At 42.0% G+C, this 23,653-nt stretch overlaps 1 protein-coding gene across 1 annotated transcript in view; it reads right to left on the reverse strand.

Annotated features, from left to right (window-relative positions):
• LOC110529793 (uncharacterized protein C14orf132) overlaps positions 1 to 19,303 on the reverse strand; it is a 45,894-nt gene extending 26,591 nt beyond the window's left edge. The window contains exon 1 of the mRNA XM_021612327.2: positions 18,648 to 19,303. Coding sequence (XP_021468002.1) covers positions 18,648 to 18,659 — 12 coding nt within the window. The 5' untranslated portion in view covers positions 18,660 to 19,303. The remainder of the gene's footprint in view (positions 1 to 18,647) is intronic.
• Positions 19,304 to 23,653: the final 4,350 nt, after the last annotated feature.

The raw sequence follows: 23,653 nt of genomic DNA on the forward strand, positions 1-23,653 counted from the left end.
TCTTAGTCCTGTATTGACGCTTTGCCTGTTTGATGGTTCATCGGAGGGCATAGTGGGATTTCTTATAAGCATCCGGATTAGTGTCCCTCTCCTTGAAAGTGGCAGGTCTAGCCTTTAGCTCAGTGTGGTTGTTGCCTGTAATCCATGGGTTCTGTTTTGGATGTGTACGTACGGTCATATATACCTTTGGGGATGATGTCATTGATGCACTTATTTATGAAAATGGTGACTCCTCAATGCAGTTGGATGAATCCCGGAACATATTCCAGTCTGTGCTAGAAAAACATTGCATTTTAACTTGCTTCTAAATATGTGTTGTAGATCAGCTTCCTTAAATATGTCAATGAGTTCCTTTGTCTGAGGGTAATTACCCTCAGTGTTTTATCAATTTCTTCCTCAACATTTAAAATAAAAAGGTGCCTCTTGCTTTTGTGCGTCTAGAGCTGTCTTTTCAATGCGATCATCGTATTCTGAAAGCAGAATTCTTATCTAAGTGTTATGTGTAGACATGTCTTATGTATGTGTTTCAAGGGACTCGGCAGGTTCAGATTTTCTGCTCCGGTTGGTCCACTGCCATGTGTGAGGATGACCTATACTTAGTGAACTGTACAACCACTAGCAATAATTTAATGAGCACTTGCGAAAAATTGGACCAAGGCTATTGTACTTACACATAATGGATGAATATGGTATGGTACATTAGGGTAAAATAGAATACAGATGCTCTTCCCCTCTGCTCCTCTCCACTCTCAAACTGCACGCTCTGTGTAGCAGTTGGAACGTCACATTGACACGACACTGATGGCAAAGCGACATGTATAGTGGAGCTGAAGTGTGAGAGTAACCTTCGGCATGTCCACCAAAGTTCTTTATGCATGGTGGGTCTAGTTTTCCCGAGCGTCAGGAAGTGTCTAGTTTCCCAGAACGTCACGAAGAGGCTAATCGGATAGGTTTACAGACGTAGCCTTGAGTGGAAGGGAGAAGAAAGCTCATTGTGCAACGCCACAGTCAATAACTCCAACCCAGATTCAATCACAACTCCTCCCGCGGCAGGGTAGCCCAGTGGTTAGAGCGTTGGACTAGTAACCCGGAAGGTTGCAAGTTCAAACCCCCCCGAGCTGACAAGGTACAAATCTGTCGTTCTGCCCCTGAACAGGCAGTTAACCCACTGTTCCTAGGCAGTCATTGAAAATAAGAATGTGTACTTAACTGACTTGCCTAGTTAAATAAAGGTACAAAATAAAAAGCCAACCATTGATGATGTACAGCTGCATGCTAGGTCTAATTATACCCTATTGCGCAAGAGACACACATGGAATGCCATGGTGGGACCAATACAGAGAGATGGAGCAATGATGTGTGTAAGCATGAGGAAATACGCCAAGGCCACCAGTCAATAGAATCCCTGATGGAGCCGGACTCTCCCGTGTATTAAGGAAAGTCAATAAGTCTGACACTTTCTTTGTGTCTTCACTTTTACTTTTTTTGATGCAGTAAGTAAAATACATCATATCATCTCTATTAAATAGCTAGTTGTTTGCCGTTTAGTGTGTTCACTTCTCCTTCCTTTGGTATGGCAAGTGAAATACTGCATATAAAACATCCTCACACAAATGTCCTTTTCAGATGTTTTTCTACTGTTTACCAAGGCTATGTGATTGTAAGAGTACGTTCTAACTTGCTCTTTAAGTCAGAATTGCGCTGAGTATATACAGTGCCTTGCGAAAGTATTCGGCCCCCTTGAACTTTGCGACCTTTTGCCACATTTCAGGCTTCAAACATAAAATATAAAACTGTATTTTTTTGTGAAGAATCAACAACAAGTGGGACACAATCATGAAGTGGAACGACATTTATTGGATATTTCAAACTTTTTTAACAAATCAAAAACTGAAAAATTGGGCGTGCAAAATTATTCAACCCCTTTAAGTTAATACTTTGTAGCGCCACCTTTTGCTGCGATTACAGCTGTAAGTCTCTTGGGGTATGTCTCTAGCAGTTTTGCACATCGAGAGACTGAAATTTTTTCCCATTCCTCCTTGCAAAACAGCTCGAGCTCAGTGAGGTTGGATGGAGAGCAGTTTTCAGTTATTTCCACAGATTCTCGATTGGATTCAGGTCTGGACTTTGACTTGGCCATTCTATTCCATTGGCCATTCTATTCCATTGTAGATTTTGCTTTATGTTTTGGATCATTGTCTTGTTGGAAGACAAATCTCCGTCCCAGTCTCAGGTCTTTTGCAGACTCCATCAGGTTCTCTTCCAGAATGGTCCTGTATTTGGCTCCATCCATCTTCCCATCAATTTTAACCATCTTCCCTGTCCCTGCTGAAGAAAAGCAGGCCCAAACCACGATGCTGCCACCACCATGTTTGACAGTGGGGATGGTGTGTTCAGCTGTGTTGCTTTTACGCCAAACATAACATTTTGCATTGTTGCCAAAAAGTTCAATTTTGGTTTCATCTGACCAGAGCACCTTCTTCCACATGTTTGGTGTGTCTCACAGGTGGCTTGTGGCAAACTTTAAACAACACTTTTTATGGATATCTTTAAGAAATTGCTTTTTTCTTGCCACTCTTCCATAAAGGCCAGATTTGTGCAATATACGACTGATTGTTGTCCTATGGACAGAGTCTCCCACCTCAGCTGTAGATCTCTGCAGTTCATCCAGAGTGATCATGGTTATCTTGGCTGCATCTCTGATCAGTCTTCTCCTTGTATGAGCTGAAAGTTTTGAGGGACGGCCAGGTCTTGGTAGATTTGCAGTGGTCTGATACTCCTTCCATTTCAATATTATCGCTTGCACAGTGCTCCTTGGGATGTTTAAAGCTTGGGAAATCTTTTTGTATCCAAATCCAGCTTTAAACTTCTTCACAACAGTATCTCGGACCTGCCTGGTGTGTTCCTTGTTCTTCATGATGCTCTCTGCGCTTTTAACGGACCTCTGAGACTATCACAGTGCAGGTGCATTTATACGGAGACTTGATTACACACAGGTGGATTGTATTTATCATTAGTCATTTAGGTCAACATTGGATCATTCAGAGATCCTCACTGAACTTCTGTAGAGAGTTTGCTGCACTGAAAGTAAAGGGGCTGAATAATTTTGCACGCCCAATTTTTCAGTTTTTGATTTGTTAAAAAAGTTTGAAATATCCAATAAATGTCGTTCCACTTCATGATTGTGTCCCACTTGTTGTTGATTCTTCACAAAAAAATACAGTTTTATATCTTTATGTTTGAAGCGTGAAATGTGGCAAAAGGTCGCAAAGTTCAAGGGGGCCGAATACTTTCGCAAGGCACTGTAAGTTGGCTTCAGAAATCCCTTTGCAATTTCACCCTTATCTTTTCTTTAGAGTCAACAAAGCAAAAAGCCTTTGCTCTACCAAATAACTTGAACTTAACATCTTGGACAGGAGCTGCCTCTCGTAATGAGTGTGTGTGTGTGTGTGTGTGTGTGTGTGTGTGTGTTGAATTTGAACTGAAGTAGTAGGATACAGGATACAGAATTTCATTTTGAATTGCATTTTGAAATTCAAATTCCTCTTCTATTCTATATTAGATGTAGTCTATACAAATATACATTCTGTACATAAAACGTCAAACATATGTTTATATACATGCATCTAAAATATTGTTGAAACAATTGATTTTCAGGATAAGCTTCATATGAATGATCAAGGAAAACCAAACCCGAATGAAAATATTCTAAGTTATTATATTTAATGAATCGCTTAAATTCTGTTCAGTATGGGGAAAATACTACATTTCAGATTCAATGAAACTGTCATGCTCTAAGACTGAGTGGCGTTTATTTGAATTCAATTCTACTTTCTGTAACTCAAACTCAAATGTATATTCTTCATCCTGTGGGGTGTGGCCAATTCAATTTGAATTTCAACTCATATGTTGAATGGGAGTCAATTCCCAAATTCTCAATTGAGCCCAAACCTGATGTGTGTCTGATCAGATACAGACACCAGGTAGAAGAGTTGCTCTCTTGGGCACAGATGGCTTCGAAGTGAAACACATATACTGTACTGTAACTCACAAGAGGCACCTGCACGGGGAGTCTTCATAGCTTGTTAAAGCCCTTCTCCAGGTCAAGAGAAAATGTGTTGACAGGGTTCTAAGTCCTTCTGGATATCTGGTCACCTTAAGTGTAGTGGTGACTCCCTTTGAGAAGCCACTGGCACAGGTTGAGAGCGGTTCATGACTCGTCCACAAGAATCAGCTTTCCAAAAGCTTTCCAGCTTTCGCATAGGTGAAAGAGCCATTTGTTTGGCTCCCTGATTTGCATACTGCTTTTGAGCTTAAAACAACAGTTTTTCTTCAGGTAAGTTACAAAATAATTATCTGAAGATGGTGAATCCACACTGCAGAAACAGTAAATAGTTGGGAGAGTACTCAATCTGGTCCACGCAAAGTTTTTGAGTGCATGAAAAAAGCATAATTTGCTTGTGGCCCATCTAATAATTTGACCAGGTTAACATTTATTTGAATGCACATTTCACGATCTGACATAATAGTAGCCTACCTCTTGCACATTACATTGGAGATTTGACATTTTTCCATGGTTCTAGCTCGAATTTTAAGCATTTTGAATGAAGAGCCGTTTTAGAGTCAACTGAGCTGGCTCTTCTATGTCAATGGGGCCAAATAGACTCGGAATTCCTATCAATACTGGTCACCAGTGCTACTTATGTGACCAGTGACCATTGACCCAACATATAGTGCCCTCTAGTGTACAAAAATAAGTTAAACCATCCCTAGATAGACACACTGTACACAACACATTAAATGATACATAAGCAGGCAAAAACGTCTCCTTGGCCTACATCAATTATTAGTGCACTTATTACCCTATTGACTATCATTAGGAAATTAACATAAAAAAGGAGTCTCAGAATCCCAAAAGAACTAAGGATTTAACAAATTCCTCTGTGAATGAAACCACTCAACCAAAGACAGGTTGGTTACTCCCAAGCGAACGTAATCGTGGAAGTGGTTTTCTGCAAAAATTGGATTTGCAAATACATCTGTGTACATTTTCACTTCTTATAAAAAAACATTGAAATAAGGACATCTCATGAATAACAATCTGAACTGGCTGGTGGTGGATAAGGCTCTGTGTTCATAGAGAGGCCTAAGGGTCTATGGCATCCCCTGCCAAGACCAATCATGCTCCCTACACCGATGGGAACCGATGGTGTGAACACACCTTTCACTTCTAATATCCTTCCTCTCCTCTCAGATCAGCAACAGTGTGCTGTTATCGAGTAATTACCTACTAGGTTTTCTTCGTCTCTGAAGTTTCTGACGTCTCTGACGTTCTTAGTTTTTTAAGCAAAGCAGATACGCTTTTCATTCGTTATCGTACACCGTACATATATCCAAAGATTAAAGGATGATCCACGCACCTCCTCTTGGCTCACTTCGAGTCCAATAGTGCGCTCAACATGAATGTAAAGATTATCATGAAGGGTTTTTACATGAACACAACCCTCAAAGGCACGAGGGTTATCTCAATTAAACCCCCTTTTCATTACTGCCTCCACACGAGTGTCAGACCCGATAATCAATGGCCTTATCCCACGCCGTCTCCCATAACACAGTAGGACTGCATCAAAGGTCTGCAGTACTTCATTATAACTATTTATATAAGGTGACCTGAGTGTGCATTGGCTTACAATCATGTCTCTAAGGCCTGCCAAGCTTATTAAACTGATGAACCGGAACATCAAAAGCGGCAGCCGCGCACACATTGTGTATTCTTGTCTAATCTACATTACATGCCCACACAGTATGCACGAATACCATATACAAACCTGGGTTCAAATAGCATTTGAAATCTTTCAAAGGTGTATGTATGTGGCACGTCACTCCTTCACAGGAGAGGCATTTGAAAGTATTTTTTATTTTATTTAGATCAAAATGCGTGTTTTTTTGTTGTTGCCAGAAATGCCTTCTGGAACATTGAACCTTCGTCTGCCTTAATAACAAACTTGTATTCCATCTGTGACTACGAATACAATTGTTCAATTACAAGCCTATTTGGTTTAGCCATGGAAAAAGTCAGGAACCTTCCCGCTAGCCATGATTTACCATTGTCCCTCAACTTCAATGTATGATATACAATTTCCTAGCTCTGAGTCTCTACTTTTATCCAATGTAAATAACACAGTTTCAAATGTTGTTACATAGGACTGAATCCAGGTAGTGGGGTCAAATGCAGTATGTGCTTGATTCAGGTTGCCTGGGCCATGGAACAATGGTGCAGAACTAGCCTTTCTGGCACTCCAGGCTGGCTTGAGCAAACACTCACAGTATTTTTTAGAAAATAAATACCCTTTGAACCCAGACCCGGTGTACAGTAACTAATGTAGCAATACAGTGGTGTCCCGGGCTGTAAATCTCAATGCAGCACTCTCACTCAGCATACTTGCACTCTCATGTGCCGCACTCTAACTTGTACAAAATCAGCTAAATGTGAAAATGAAATTGAAGGCTAATTAATGACGTGAAGAAAAGTTGCTCTGACTTAATGAATCACGCTGTCGTCTGAGATTTGAAGGGTGTGGAGGTTTTAGAGTTGTCGCGCGCTGATTTAATGTCAGACAGTGCATAGCAGACTGAAGCAGTCTGAAGCATTCTCTCAGGCAACACAATATGTCCCAGTAAATAAAATGCTGTCGTCAAACGGAGTTTATCAAAAACTGCAGGGGTGCCAACCAAGCAGCCACCCCCAACCCACTGAGACTGAGAGTGCCACGTAAGAACTTGGAACACACCCAATCGGAGCATCTCGCTTCACAACCTCGGTCACTATCTATCTCTGTCTGTCTCAATCTTTCTAACTATTGCTCTCTCTCTTTCTCTCTTTCTCTACGTGTCTCGATCTGTCTCAAGGTTCTCTCCCTATAACCCATATCTCTCTTTCTCTCTGTGTCTAGATCTGCCTCAATGTTCTCTCTCTCTCTCTCTCTCTCTCTATAACCCATTTCTCTCTGCCCTCTCTCTCTCTCTCTCTGCCCTCTCTCTCTCTCTCTCTCTCTGCCCTCTCTCTCTCTCTCTCTGCCCTCTCTCTCTCTCTCTGCCCCCTCTCTCTCTCTCTGCCCCCTCTCTATCTCTCTCTCTCTCTCTCTCTCTCTCTCTCTATAGCCCATTTCTCTCTGCTCTCTCTCTCTCTCTCTCTCTCTCTCTCTCTCTCTCTCTCTCTGCCCCCTCGCTCTCTCTCTCTCTCCCTCTCTCTGCCCTCTCTCTCTCTCTCTGCCCTCTCTCTCTCCCTCTCTCTGCCATCTCTCTCTCTCTCTCTCTGCCCTCTCTCTCTCTCTCTCTCTGCCCCCCCCCTCTCTCTCTCTCTCTCTCTCTCTGCACTCTCTCTCTCTGCCCTATCTCTCTCTCTCTCTCTCTCTCTCTCTCTCTCTCTCTCTATAGCCCATTTCTCTCTGCCCTCTCTCTCTCTCTCTGCCCTCTCTCTCTCTCTGCCCTCTCTTTCTCTCTCTGCCCTCTCTCTCTCCCTCTCTCTGCCCTCTCTCTCTCTCTGCCCTCTCTCTCTCTGCCCCCTCTCTCTCTCTCTCTGCCCTCTCTCTCTCTCCTCTCTCTATCTCTCTCTCTGCCCTCTCTCTCTCTCTGCCCTCTCTCTCTCTCTCTGCCCTCTCTCTCTCTCTCTCTCTCTCTCTCTCTATTCACTGTCTGTCTCTAAGTCTGGGCTGTGATTTATTACTCGTCCCAGTCTGGTGCCACACATCACTTTTAATGGAGAACTGCACACACCAATAAAGACCCCAGGGAGCCTGTCTGATGAACAACACAGATGAGAGGAAAAATAAATAACTGGAAACAAGCAATTGTTTAGTATTTTGTATCAGCTGATCTCATTTGAATACAAATGGATAGATCCTCTCTGGTTTCGGGCTTCCATTTATTGTTTATTCTGTTTTACGCAACGGATCCAATTAAACAGCTCTTCTCAATTGGATCGTCTGCACAAAAACAATGGGACATAATGGGAAAGATCCAACAGTCTCTTAAGGGAAAATAGGCATTTAGTGTGTTTCCTTTATTGATAGAGATGATAGAGCTCACTAAATGAGATTGTAGTAAGCATACAGAGGACAGTAAAAGTAAGATCATTCTTAAGATGCTTAATATAGGTCCTTATAAACCATTTGCTAAACGTTAATAAGTATTTTTCTGTGGTCTCATCTAAAGTGTTGGCTATTTACACTTCATACATTTTTTATAAAAGTGACAAGTGTAATTTCTCACAAAAAGATGGAATGGCCATTGGTAGACATTCCAGCAGGAGCTGATGCTCAAAACGGCCCCTAGACAGAGGCGATTTTAGCATGTAAATCTTGGAGGGTCAAACTCCCCATTTTCTTTTTTAGATACATGCCAGCAAAGCCACTTCACGACACTACACAACACAACACTAAACAATACATTAATTGCACTATAACGGTGACAAACGGTGCCCACAAACTGTTAGGGCCTACATAAAGCTGTCCCAACGGCAGAGCTTTCTTTTCAGCACCATGGAGTGAATCCTTACCACCGCTAGACCTCGCTATCAGCTGAGCTTTGTCTGGCAGAGAAACAGTTCATTCAGCCTCATTTACTACCTTTTAAAAAAACATAGCTGATATGGCTAACTTGCTTAAAACCTGTTAAGGATATGGCAGACATACGCCCCCTTTGGAGAGATTGGGTACCCCTAGTAAACTGGAAAAAAAATCTGTCAAAAATTGCTAATATATGCAAATAAAAATTATTATTGGATAGAAAACACTCTAAAGATTCTAAAACCGTTGGAATTATGTCTGTAAGTATAGCAGAACTCACAGGGCAGGCATTCTTCCAAACTAGTTTTTGTGGCCATGAAAGTTGGAGCAACTTTGACGTCATGGCCCCCACCCTTCCCAACCAGTTATGATTCTGGGGACACTTTCTATCTCTTCCGCTAGATGTCCTCTTTCATTAGAGCTTTGAATCGTTCAAATCCCGCGAGAATTGACCCTATGGGAGTGAAATTAGTGCGTGCCACGAGAGAATAGGCTGTGCGTATGGGCGCGAATTGGTCCCAGCCATTCCTTTGTTCCAGCACTCAAGAGAAGGGCAGACGATGGCCGATTGAATTGAAGTTTGTTTTGCGTGTCTAAAACATCATAAAGCTTGCTTCTGCACTTAGTTTGACCTGTTTAGTCGACATATAATGTGTAATTTTGAAGTTTTGATGCGCAACTTTTCCGGACCAGAGGACGTTTTGGGTGCATTTCAGCTGATGTTATTAGCAGTAGCTAATACAAAGACGCAAGACTTGAAACCAAACGATGTATTGGGTAAGTATGAAGCCTTCCAGAACATTCTGAACGAAGACCATCGAAGGTAAGGGAATATTTATGCTTAAATCTGTGTTTCTGTTGACTCCAACATTACGTGGAAATGTGGCTTGGAACTGAGCGCTGTCTCAGCATATGGAATAGTGTGCGATTTCTGTAACGTTAAAAATAAATCTAACACAGCGGTTGCATAAAGAAGCAGTGTATCTTTCTAACTATATGTAGAACATGTATATTTAGTCAAAGTTTATGATGTCTATTTACGTTATCTTGCCGCGCTACATAGATTTCCTGCGGGCATTTTTGAGTAATTTCTGAAGGTGAACTCACTGTAAATGGACATTTATGGATATAAATGGCATATTATTGAAAAAAAAAAATATATGTACTGTGTAATATGTCATATTACTGTCATCTGATGAAGATTTTCAAAAGGTTAGTGAGCGATTTATTTTTTAATCCTGCGTTTGTTGATTGCATGTTTTGGCTATTGAAATGAGCTGTGTCTGGTGGTGGTTTTACATATATATGTGCTATGTTTTCGCCGTAAAACATTTTAGAAATCTGACTTGCTGGCTAGATGAACAAGGTGTTTATCTTTCATTTGAGCTATTGGACTTGTTAATGTGTGGAGGTTAAATATTTTTAAGAATATTTTTACGTTCCATGCGCCACCGTTTCAGCTGAACGTGGGAGGGTTGATCCCAAATTGGGAACCAGTATCGTAGACAGGTTAAACAAATGTAGTTTCTACTGACAAATGAGATGTACAAACTATGGCATAAGGGGACGCCGAGAGGATAAGAGGCAATCCGTAATTTCGATTAATACATTAATGAGCTAAGACTGACGTAGTCAGTATAACTATTTGTATAGCGACAGAATTCAGAACATGGCCGTTCTTACAGTATTCTCCCTGTACATCAAGTCAAAACCATATGATAAATAAAGGGGGCATACAATGAAATGCTTTTACAATATTCAATGATGATATTTTCCCAGTCCGTTTATTCAGAGTTCCCAGTTGTGTTGAACTCACTGAAGTCTGAGATTTACCAGTTCTGAGTTTCCAGTTGTTCTGAACGCAGCGTAAATCATGCGGGATTGACAGCATGGCCGATGTTGAGTGTTTATCTTTTCAAGCTAAACAGGTGGGGCTCAAAACAGGTGGCTCTGCCCCAGGTGCCCTGAATGACGGGTCACCACTGCCCCTAGAACATATCAATGGTTAAACAATAAGCGCCCAATACAGAGGTTGTTTAAGAAAATATATTGAACATTTTATTCCAAAACAGTCACACCATTGTAATTGTGTGATGTGTAACTTCAGACACACTCTAGGCTGAGTAAAATTATGTTTTTAGTCCAGTGACTTTCCAAAACCAAATTGTGGATTGCAGTCACTCCTTAGATCAGCAGAGTTCCGGTTTGCGAACTATCCACCCTCGGAAAAGGAAACGCTCAGCCAATAGTCTGATGTTAAATGACTAAAGCGCTGGATGCATTTAAAGCTAATAACATTTCTGACTGCAAAGCCTATTAGCCTATTAGCCTACATAGCCTATTCATCAGTAGTAATGAAGGAGTTAAAATCCACTAGAGAAAAACTGTCCAGTCCAGCCAGCTGTTGCCTGTAGGCTACATATCCCTATTTTATGATTAGTTCACGAGATTGACAACATTAGCAAAACATTCACAATAGAACGCTTCCTCAAATCCTTCCTCACATGCACCAAATACTACAGTGAAATGCTTACTTACAACTCCCTAACCAACAATGCAGTTTAACAAATACAATTACGAAGAAAGTAACAAGTAATTATAAAGCAGCAGTAAAATAACAATAGCGAGACTATATGCAGGCGGTACCGGTTCAGAATCAATGTGCGGGGGGCACCGGTTAGTCGAGGTATTTGAAGTAATATGTATATGTAGGTAGAATTATTAAAGTGACTAGATAATAACAGAGAGTAACTGAGGTGTAAAGGGGGGGGTAGCCATTTGATTAGATGTTTCCGGAGTTCTATTGCTTGGGGTTAGAAGCTGTTTTGAAGCCCATTGGACCTAGATCTTGGCGCTCCGGTACCACTTGCAGTGCGGTAACAGAGAGAAAGCAGGAAGTTCATTACATTTCCTTTAATGTCCTGTGTTGTGTGATTACTATTTTAACATTCATATGTTCTAGGCTATTTTGTCCAATGGCATGTCCATCTTTTTGTGAGAAATGCACCGGTCACTCAAAACATTTATAAAGTATTTACAAAGTATAAATAGATCACAACTTTAGATGAGGCCACAAAAAAAAGACTTAACGATTAGTAAATGGTTTAGAAGGACCTATACTAATACGTGATGAATAAACTATAAAGTGATCCATTATAAATGCTTTATTATGTGGAGTTAATATAAAGTGCTACTTAAAAGTCCACTTACTACTCATTGCGCCCGGTCTGCCACAGGAGTCGCTAGAGCGTGATGGGACAAGAACATTACTGCCGGCCAAACCCTCCCCTAACCCGGACAACGCTGTACCAATTGTGCGGAGCCCCATGGGTCTCCCGGTAATGGCCAACTGCGACAGAGCCTGGACTCAAACCAGGATCTCTAGTGGCACAGCTAGCACTGCGATGCAGTGCCTTAGACCACTGCACCACTCAGGAGGCCCTTCCATACTTCTTAATATCATAAGCTATGTACAGTGTGTTTGCTGTGTCTTTCATCGTTTAGATGCAATTGTCTGATTGACTGTTAAATTAGAGAGAAAAATCTAAATATCTGTGTCTTCATATGGGTGGAAATATGTATTTGTAGACGGATATTTTGTGTTCTCTTAGTAATCACCATGTTTGTATATAGAGTGCATGTCACGTTCTGACCTTTATTTCCTTTGTTTTGTATTTATTTAGTATGGTCAGGGGGTGAGTTGGGGTGGGCAGTCTGGGCAGTGTTTGTTTTTCTATGATTTGGGGATTTGTATGTTTCGGCCTAGTATGGTTCTCAATCAGAGGCAGGTGTCATTAGTTGTCTCTGATTGAGAATCATACTTAGGTAGCCTGGGTTTCACTGTTTGTTTGTGGGTGGTTGTCTATGTTGATTGCTTGTGTCAGCACAGTTCTCATTAGCTTCACGGTCGTTATTTCGTTTTTTGTTTTTGTATAGTGTTTCAGTGTTCAGTGTTTTCTTTATTAAAATTCATGATGAACACATACCACGCCACATTTTGGTCATCCGATCCTTCTCGCCTCTCCTGTTCAGATGAACAGGAGGACGTCCGTGACAGTGCAACTATGTGAACCGTTTGGAATTACCTGGATTTCTGCATAAATAGGTCCAAAAAATGTGATCTGATCTTTCACAACAATAGACAAACCCAGTGTGCTTAAACTAATAACACACAAATTATTGTATTTTTCTTGTCTATATTGAATACATAATTTGAACATTCACAGTGTAGGTTGGGAAAAGTATGTGAACCCTTTGGCTAACCTGGCATCCAATCAATGACACTCACAAAATGTGAGTTTGCTATCACATGAAGCATTGCCTGATGTGAACCATGCCTCAAACAAAATAGATCTCAGAAGACCTAAGATTAAGAATTGCTGACTTGCATTAAGCTGGAAATGGTTACAAAAGTATCTCTAAAAGCCTTGATGTTCATCAGTAAGACAAATGGTCTATAAATGGAGAAAGTTTAGCACTGCTGCTACTCTCCCTAGGTGTGGCCGTCCTGTAAAGATGACTGCAAGAGCACAGTGCAGAATTCTCTGAGGTTAAGAAGAATCCTAGTGTCAGCTAAAGACTTACAGAAATCTCTGGAACATGCTAACATCTCTGTTGACGAGTCTATGATACGTAAAACACCTAACAAGAATGGTGTTCATGGGAGAACACCACGGAAGAAGCCACTGCTGTCCTAAAAAAAACATTTCTGCACGGCTGAAGTTCGCAAAAGAGCACCTGGATGTTCCACGGACAGTTGAAACTAAAGTTGAGTTGTTTGGAAGGAAGGAACACAAAGCAATATGTGTGGAGAAAAAAAGGCACAGCACACCAACATCAAAACCTCATCCCAACTTTAAAGTATGGTGGAGGGAGCATCATGGTTTGGTGCTGGACAGCTCTCTATCATTGACTGAAAAATGAATTCCCAAGTTCATCAAGGCATTTTGCAGGAGAATGTTAGGCTGTCTGTCCGCCAATTGATCCTCAACAGAGGTTGGGTGACGCAACAGGACAACGACCCGAAACACAGTAGTAAATCAACAACAGATTGGCTTCAACATAAGAAAATACGCCTTCTGGAGTGGCCCAGTCAGAGTCCTGACCTCAACCCAATTGAGATGCTGTGGCATGACCTCGAGAGCAGTTCACACCAGACATCCCAAGAATATTGCTGAACTGAGTTTTGTTAAGAGGAATGGTCCACAATTCCCCCTGACCGTTGTGTAGGTCTGATCCGCAACTACAGGAAACGTTTGGTTAAGGTTATAGCTGCCAAAGGAGGGTCAACCAGTTATCAAACCCAAGGGTTCACATACTTTTCCCACACTACACTGCGAATGTTTACACGGTGTGTTCAATAAGAACATGAAAATGTATAATTGTTTGTGTGTTATTAGATTAAGCAGATGGTTTATTGTTGTGACTTAGATGAAGATCACATTTTTATGACCAATGTATGCAGAAATCCAGCTAATTCCAAGTGGTTCACATACTTTTTCTTGCCACTGTATAAGAAATCAGGTTTTTGCCCACAGTCATTTTGACTGTAATGTTTAGTAGAGTACACTATACTGTATATCATATGTGATTCATAGGTAATTGCCCATGAAGAATCTGTATGTGTCATTACACGCAATATGGTAAAGTCACCCAAGCTGACAAAATAATGTCTTTATCCTGTACGTTACTTCATCACTGCATGTTTAGACTGATAACCAGGTAGAGTGTTGTGAACACTTTCTGTTATCTGACTACTCTTGACATTTTCAAAAGGTTGGTAATAATGACTTCTCAGGTTATTTAACAAAAATAATTGTTCATTCTTGATTATATTATGTCGGTCACCTCCTCTACCTCCTGTTCTCTCTTTATCTCTCACTTTCCCTCCCTACCTCCCGCCCCCCCCTGCCATCTGATCCCTCTCTCTCCCCCTTCATCTTCTCTCTCTCTTCGCCCTTCTCTGTCTCAACCCCCCCCCCTCGCTCTCTCTGTCTCTCCCCAGCAGAAAGTCTATTGACTGTCACTGCGGTCAGATGAATCCAGTTCAGTCTGTTACTGTAGGAGCGACGGCTGCAGGGCTCATCAGATTGCCATTCGATAAGGAGGTGGACAGGGTGCGTCCCACTCACTTCACTTCACGGTCTCATTAACTCTACCGCGCGTGGTGTCACACACTTAACCCTCCTACGGCATACAAGGATCAGAGAGACTTGTTGTCAGTCCATATAAACCTAGCCGATTGATTTACAGACACTAGCCCATCGTTTTGATGAAGGTTTGACTTGATATTGCGAAACAGGGAGCTGATCACTGAGATGAGAAGGGTAAAAACATCACAGGGTTGTGTCTGAGACAATTCTACATCCGGGACATGCAGGTGTCTTTAGCCCAATCTCATCCATTCCTATGAGCAAGAACATATCTTACAGAAATAATGACAATACACTCATAACCCGACATTAGAAACTCCAGTCTAGTCCAGCATGTTCTACAGTGACTCCGTCTAAAATACTTGCCGTGCCCGCCACAAGAGGGTGGTTATAGATAGAAAAAAGGCTGCAAACTACACTAGCGTATCTGATTAATATACATGTAAGTATAGGTGTATACATGGTTAGGTTCAACAAACCTGAACAAACGTACAAAAATGTTAGCTTAAGGGGTAGAAATGTGCTTCCAGGAGTAGGAGCAGTCCAGTATGGAGATGACTATGACAGTTGCTGTGTTGACCCTGATGCACAGCCAGAGTACACACTCTCCTCCTCATTAAAAAGCAGCATGCTGTGCACGTGTCTTCTGTGATTTAACTTCCTCCCATCACTGCAAGCCATCAATATTATCACCACACCGTGGACTGTATCTTCTGTACCTATGCCACCCATATTGGTAAACAAAACAGAAAACAATGACACATATTGTTTGCCAAGTGTCTACAGTATGTAAAGGGAGCATTATGACTTTAGTGACACACAGGCCCATACTCCCTTTATCTATATCATAAAGACTTCTTCTATACGTTTACTTATTAGTGGAAGGAATTCATACTAGTTCTGGTTGATATGTTGATTCCTCTTCCTCACCTGGCACAGTTGGCAGGATGGTCCCCTGATAGTCCATCAGTATGGAACCGTCTGACATCATCACCAGGGGACACAAGGCACACGGCAGGAAATGCATTCTCTTTTTATTACTGAATGGAAGCTCACCAAAATAACTACTGAGTAAAGGGGGCATCAATGTATCCACAACAAGGGAGAAGCTGTCTTGAAATATGATTGCTCTACCTAAGGCTTTGATGAATATTGACGCGGCGGTATTTAATGACAGGCTGTGTACTCACAGAGAGAGACGTCTAATCAATGTTTTACCAGTGTTTAATTTCTTTGTTCAGTATATTTGATAGAAAATATTCAACAATAGAGAAATGTTAATGAAAGGGTACGAGTATTTAAAACCATGTCAGTCTTCTGTCTGAATCTTTCTTCCACACAGAAAACAGAGCCTGAGGAAAAAAAAGGGTAATGGGAGAGATGGGAGAAATAAAACAGTGAAAGAGAGAGAGAGGGAGTGTGTGTGTGTATGTGTGTGTGTGTGTCTGTGTGAGTGTGAGTGAGAGAGAAAAGCAGAGAAGGAAAGAGACATCAACATTGAGTATAACAGTACTGTTTAGTACACCCTGGAGCTCCCATACAGTGAGAATCCCCTACATTGTTCTCTACCTGAAGCCAAACCGCTCTTATTTGACTCACATCACAGATGGAGTTCTGAATATCTTGGGGTCCACGTCACTCTGTGACCCCTCATCATTTTCATACTATCATGCCGACCCGAACCACATTGCACTGGTTTGGATATTTGATTTTCACCTTACCTTGGCTCAGCTTAGTTCGGCTCAGCTTAGTCGTGTGAAAAGCATATCACAGTGTTACAGCTGAGCTACTGATCAACTTTTCCGACAGCAAAGTGGGGTTTCGCTCTCTTCCTCTTATTAACAGAGACACCGAGATTGGGTAGAGTTTTACCCTTTAGCCTCAGAGGCACTGTGGAGCGTTGTGGTGTTCAGCCCCATGAATGCCATGTGAGAGGTGTTTTAATCGTCAGTGGCCGTGTGGCATATTGGAGCTCCAGACAGAGAGGGTATTAGCTCAATAGACTGCTCTGTTTGGTACCTAATCAACAGCAAGAACATCCATCCGGCCTGAAGCAGAGTACACAGACTAACTCAGAAACTCACTTCCATAAAGAGGAGCTCACTTATCATAATGCTTCCAACTAACAGAGGTATCTACTGTAAGTATGTAAGAGGGAGATACCTGAAGGAACTGACAAGGTTTTTTTCCTAATCTTTTATACAAGTAAGAGTCAAGAAGAATAAATATAACTTGATTGTGGTACATACTGTATAGCCCCAGTAAACCGGTAAAATAATTTTCTGTGGTAACAATTGTGCATCTGCAAGTTACAAGCAGTAGCTAGGTTTCCATCCAATTGGAGACAGATCTTCATGTGAGTATTTTAAAATCTGCATAAAACAAAATGCGCATTTTCCCACCAGACATACTTTTCCATCAAATTGACTGGTTGCGGATGAAAGGCTGTTCGTGATGACGTAATGCACATAAAAGGCATTTTGCGAAGGCCTCCTGAGTGGCGCAGCGGTCTAAGGCACTGCATCGCAGTGCTTGAGACGTCACTACAGACCTGAATTTAATCCCAGGCTGTGTCACAACCGGCCGTGACCGGGAGTCCCATAGGGCAGTGCACAATTGGCCCAGCATCATCAGGGTTAGGGGAGCGTTTGGCTGGGGGGGCTTTATTTGGCTCATTGTGCTCTAGCGACTCCTTGTGGCGGGCCAGGTGCCTGCCGCAGCTGAACTGTGTTTCCTCTGACACATTGGTGCAGCTGGCTTCTGGGTTAAGTTGGCTGGTGTTAAGGAGCATGGTTTGGCAGGTTATGTTTTGGAGGATGCATGACTTGACCTTTGCCTCTCCTGAGTCAGTTGGGGAGTTGCAGCAATGAGACAAGATCATCATTTAAATTGGGAGAAAGAAAGGGGTTAAATTCCCATGTACCGAATAGAAAATACAAGTTAAATGGGTTTCAATCAGGTTTCAACTCTACTGATGGTTTTCTCACAAAACAATGTGCGTTATATAGGGAGTGTGCCCACTCTGTTATTGGCACGTGCACTCTAGCCAACAGCTCACAGATACAGTGGGGGTACAGCCTACATGATGAGATTATTGTGGACAAAAGAGTGAGATTATTTTTATTTGTCAAATGGCAGCCAAGCATCAATGTTTTTGTCCTCCGGTGGCTAGCTAGCTAGCTAAAATTGGCCCTTTCCTAAATTAGCCATGGATGGAAATAGAGATTTGGACATTCTCCATACTGGCCAGTGATTATATTGATGATTCTGATCCAACCATTAATTCAAACATTGTGCCCCTGGCCTGAGAGGATAGCAGATCAATATGTAGCTAGATGTAGAAGGCTAATGTTAACTAGCTAACGTTGCCCATGAAAGGAAGTTAGGCTAGCGATCAAGCATGTTAGCCAGGTAGCCTTGGACAACAAAAAAGTGTATTATATATGACAGAGTGGGAGACCATTTCATCAACATGAAAGGGAGGAGGATTGGAATTGGCGTTGAAAACAAAAACAAAAACAATGCATTAAATCACTTTTCTGCTGAGAGAGACTTCCATGGGATCATTGTCCTCATGTTTCTCTGCCACTTCGCTCCAGAATAGATTGGCTGTATGCGCCTAAAAACCTTCAGCATACCAAACCTTTGTCCCCTCTGTACATTTGTAAACACAGCCATCATGAGTACTTAATACAAGGTCATGTCAAACACATAAGACCCCGGAGTGCATGCAGGGCATTTAACTTCCCTCTCTAACTTGCACTCTTTTTCTGAAAGCATCACTGCTCAAACTACTGAGTCACCAGAGACAACAATGTCCATCAGATATTTAAGGTACAATCTGCAATATTTCCTGCTGTTCAGGTTTGTGGATTCTGTGACTGTACTGCTAACACTAAACAGTGACAAGAGTCAGGACAGTACTTACCTCACGCAGCATCAGGAAGATGTGTCTAAGTCTGCCTCTGAGTGATGCCACAAAAGACCCAATGGTCCTCAGAGACAAAGGCCCCTCTCATCCTGTCGTGAGTAGATGAAACGAGGATAAGAGCAGAGGGGAGGAAAAGAGGAGGACAGGGGAGATAAAGGGAGGATGAGAGGGGAGGTGAAGAGAGCACAGTTGATGAGATTAAAATGACGGGTGAGAAGATTGGTGGAAAGGTGAGGAAAGGAGGGGTTACTAGAGCGGAGAGATGTAGATATGAGGAGAGATGACTGAAAAGAGGAGAAATTGGGAGATAGAAGAGGTAAAGAGGTGAAAAGTCAGACGTATACTTCCGATTGGGCTCTTCCTCTTTCTTGTCCGTCCTTAGCCTCATTTCCTTAGCCTAACAGCATGAGACTTTCAGACCACTGCAAATTATAATCCTGTTTATTCTTTATTTGGATCTCCGTAGCTGACAACTTAGTGACGGCTAGTCTTCGTTGGGGTCCGCAGGAGTCTACACGGGTCTTCCTGAGGTCTGCTGGTCTTCATGGGGTCTTCTCCTCCTTCAACACACACCATCAACACACTGAGATTAGTATGATATGTGTGAGGAATAGAGAAGGAATTTACCATGCAAACCAAACTCCCTTCCCTTCCTTTAGCCTAATGAGAAGTTAGGGACAGAAGAAGGAATCCTTCTAGGTAGTGCATGTAGGCCACCTATGCCCTACTCACTGTTATCTTGACTGTCCTGATTCTTCCAATGGTAAGGTTAAGACAAATTGAGAACCAAGGCATTCCCAACTCATCTTGGTGCGCTTGACAACAACAAAAAAAACACAACTTCTGTTGCTTAGTAACCAGCTCAGGGGATCTACAGATTGCTGAGAAAGTACGGTTGATTTCATCAGTTTTCATAAAATGTTATGCAACAACAGTGGTACACTGTACCTTTGCAAGGATGGAGAGAAAAAAGCTCAAAGCTGAGAAAAGATTGCTATAATGTGTCTGGGAAATGCAAGATAAACTGAAAGTATGTGACGAATATCATGACACCAAGAAGAGGGGAAGGGCGCACCATAATTTATAGACAGTGATATGTGTGATATTGATTTGCATCAGTACACAGGGCTAGAGATCAACACTACAGGCTAAAGTTAAAATTGAATTATTAGATCTGACATCTTCTGATTTAATAAAAAACAGAAATAGCTTATTTACATAACTATTCAGACCCTTTGCTATGAGACTCGAAACTGAACTCAAGTGCATTCTGTTTCCATTGATCATCCTTGAGGTGTTTCTACAACTTGATTGGAGTCCACCTGTGGTAAATGTAATTGATTGGACATTATTTGAAAGGTACACACCTGTCTATATAAGGTCCCACAGTTGACAGTGCATGTCAGAGCAAAAACCAAGCCATGAGGTTGGAGGAATTGTCTGTAGAGCTCAGAGAAAGGATTGTGTCATTGCACAGATCTGTGGAAGGGTACCAAAAGTGTGGAGACATGGAGTCAGGGAACCTGACTACTAATAGTACAGTAACATTTTGCATCAAGCACCACCCACAGCCAAACAAGGGTATTTCAGTTTATTCCATGAAAACAGGTTGCTAACACACCGAATTGTAACACAGCATTATATATCATGATCATACTATCAAAATCACATTTCATAAATTCATATTTCAAAATCTGTTTCTCACAGCAAACTACACCAAAAAAAGACTCTTCCTATGAATATATTCTATTGCCTTGAATAATAAATACTCTTCCTATGAATATATTGTATTGCCTCGAATACTAAATTGAAACCTAATGAAAACAATCAAGAATTGATAACACACAATATGAGATAAATATATTGCTCAACATAGCAAATCATTGTTGATGACAGTATTGCTTTTACACTTGTCTCTGATGGATAGTCAGTAATGTTGCAATGTTTTCATATTGCATTGGAACGTAGAAAAATAGTCAGCATCGCCATGAATCAAGTGATAACCCCTTACTTAAAATACATCAAATGCCTTTGATAAATGACACAGGAATGTAATAATGAAATACAGAACTGATAGTTAATAAGTATTTGCGATCGTTGAATAACAGTAGTGCTTTATGAAGGAGTAGTGCCCATACAATGTCTTGTAGCCCCATCTACTGTCTAGCAAACCAAACTACTGGTCATCGACTGTCAGTAAAGAAATTGATAAGATTGTTGTATTGAAAGAGACAAACTTGGAAAGGAACTGTGTTGTTCATTTTTGGTGAATAGGTCAAATCCAGTTGATCTATTTCTTTATCTTCCTAATACAAGGGAAGAATACTCTACTGAGCTGGGTGAAAAACGTATGTCAAATACATTCAAAATACTTGACAAGAAAATATAGCCCAGTCTGTGCTTAATTTTGCTTGGAGTTTGTACTTTTGGGACTATTTCATTAGTTCAATTGTACCAGGCAGACCAAACCAGTTTCAGTTCAAGTATTTTAAAGATTAGTATCTGGTCTGCTATAGTGATTAAGGTACAGTATAGTGCTGTACATTTAATGTGTCCACTTTGCTGTAAAGAATGGCCTTACAGAGTCAACAAGCTGTAGGGGGAAGAGTGGTCCCAATGGTCCATCCTCAAGTGTAATGTCACTACCATGGAGATGCTTGGAGAGGAGGTCCGTGGAAGAGCCTCAACACTGGGACAGTACTGTTCAACATGGTGATAGGTGGGACTGATGGCGAATTATTAATGGTAGTGAAGGGAGAAAAGCATCTCCTCCTGGGGCTCTTGTTTGACCGCGTGAGGGGGGCCTAGGGGATGGGCAATGGTGGAGTTGTCCATGGGGTGGATGGTCAGGGCGAAAGGGGGCAGTGGCTGGGCCTGAGGCTGGCTGTCACAGCCCTGTAGACACACAGGGGTGTGGGACACCAGCTTCTCTATCTCCTTCTGGAGCCTCTCGACCTGGGTCTGCAGGTTGGCCTGTTCTCTCTCCAGCTCAGTCTCCTTATAGGACAGGCAACATAATAGTCCATAACCATGCCAGCGACCTAACGTATATAGGCCTATACATAAAAAGTCTGACTGAAGGTCGGACCACTGGGTGTGGTCATTCTTCGAATACTTACTCCTTGTACTTGGTCAGTCAGTTTTCTCCTGCTGTTGAGACACTTGGCAGCAGCCAGCTTGTTCCTCTCTCTCTCTTCAACCTCATCCTCTCCCCCTCGGCTTGGTTCAGCTAATGATGGTATGATGACAAACAGTGAGAAACAGCATTTGGCTGGGTGTGCCATTCATTTTGATAAAAACGGTCAACTCTAACATGAGAGAGAGCCTTATACTTTTTAAAAAATGAAATAGAGTCAGGTCCATCATTATTGGCACTATTGATAAAGATTAGCAAAAAAGACTGTATAAATAGATAATACAACATATAATACAAACACTTATATTCCACACTCAGAAAAAAATGGATAAGAATATTATTTTAAACCAACATATTTTTTAAAACATTCTAGTCATTTAGTAGATGCTCTTATCGAGAGCAACTTACAGTTGAGTGCATTCAACTTAAGATAGCGAGGTGAGACAACCACATGCATGTATCACAGTCATAGCGCATGCATTTTTCCTCAATGAAGTAGCTACAGTATCAGCAAAGTCAAAACTATACGGGGGGGGATATTTGAGATACTCTATGAAGAGGTAGGGTTTCAGATGTTTTCGGAAGATGGGCAGGGACTCTGCTGTCCTAGCTTCAGGGGGAAGCCATTGGGGTGCCAGGACAGAGAAAAGCATGGACTGGGCCATAAGGGAGCTGCACTCCCATAGGGTTGGGAGGGCCAAGAGAGGTGGCAGAATGGAGTGTGCGGGGTGGAGTGTAGGGTTTGAGCATAGCCTGAAAGTAGGGAAGGGCAGTTCCTCTTGCTGCTCCGTAGTTAAGTTCCAAGGTCTTGCAGTGGATGCGAGCTTCGACTGGAAGCCAGTGGAGCTTGCGGAGGAGCAGGTGACATGGGAGAACTTGGGAAGGTTGAACACCAGTTAGTAATATAAGTGATATGAGTAATGTAAGACATGTAAACATTATTTAAGTTGAATTATTTAGAGTGCATTCTATAAAGTGACTAGTGATCCATTTATTAAAGTGGCCAGTGATTGAGTCTCATTGTAGGCAGCAGCCTCTCTGAGTTAGTGATTGCTGTTTAGCAGTCTGATGGCCTTGAGATAGAAGCTGTTTTTCAGTCTCTCGGTCCCAGCTTTGATGCACCTGTACTGACCTCGCATTCTGGATGGTAGCGGTGTGAACAGGCAGTGGCTCGGGTGGTTGACGTCCTTGATGATCTTTTTGGCCTTCCTGTGACATTGGGTGCTGTAGGTGTCATGGAGGGCAGGTAGTTTTCCCCCTGTGATGCGTTGTGCAGACCGCACCACCCTCTGGAGAGCCTTGCGGTTGAGGGCGGTGCAGTTGCTGTACCAGGCTGTGATACAGACCAACAGGATACTCTCGATTGTGCATCTGTAAAAGCTTGTGAATGTTTTAGGTGACAAGCCAAATTTCTTCAGCCTCCTGAGATTGAAGAGACCGCTGTTGCACCTTCCTCACCACACTGTCTGTGTGAGTGGACCATTTCAGTTTGTTTGTCTGTGATGTGTATGCCGAGGTGAGAAGGGCCTCGATAACCACTCTGACAGAGCTCCAAAGTTCCTCTGTGGAGATGGGAGAACCTTCCAGAAGGACAACCATCTCTGCAGCACTTGACCAATCAGGCCTTTATGGCAGAGTGGCCAGACGGGAGCCACTCCTCAGTAAAAGGCACATGACAGCCTGCTTGGAGTTTGCCAACAGACACCTAAAGGACTCTAAGACCATGAGTAAAAAGATTCTCTGGTCTAATGAAACTAAGATGAAACCAAAGAACTCTTTGGCCTGAATTCCAAGGGTCACGTCTGGAGGAATCCTGGCACCATCTCTACGGTGAAGCACGGTGGAGACAGCATCATGATGTGGGATG

The sequence above is a fragment of the Oncorhynchus mykiss genome, chromosome 8, assembly GCF_013265735.2.
Source record: "Oncorhynchus mykiss isolate Arlee chromosome 8, USDA_OmykA_1.1, whole genome shotgun sequence".
In the NCBI taxonomy this organism is placed as follows: domain Eukaryota; kingdom Metazoa; phylum Chordata; class Actinopteri; order Salmoniformes; family Salmonidae; genus Oncorhynchus; species Oncorhynchus mykiss.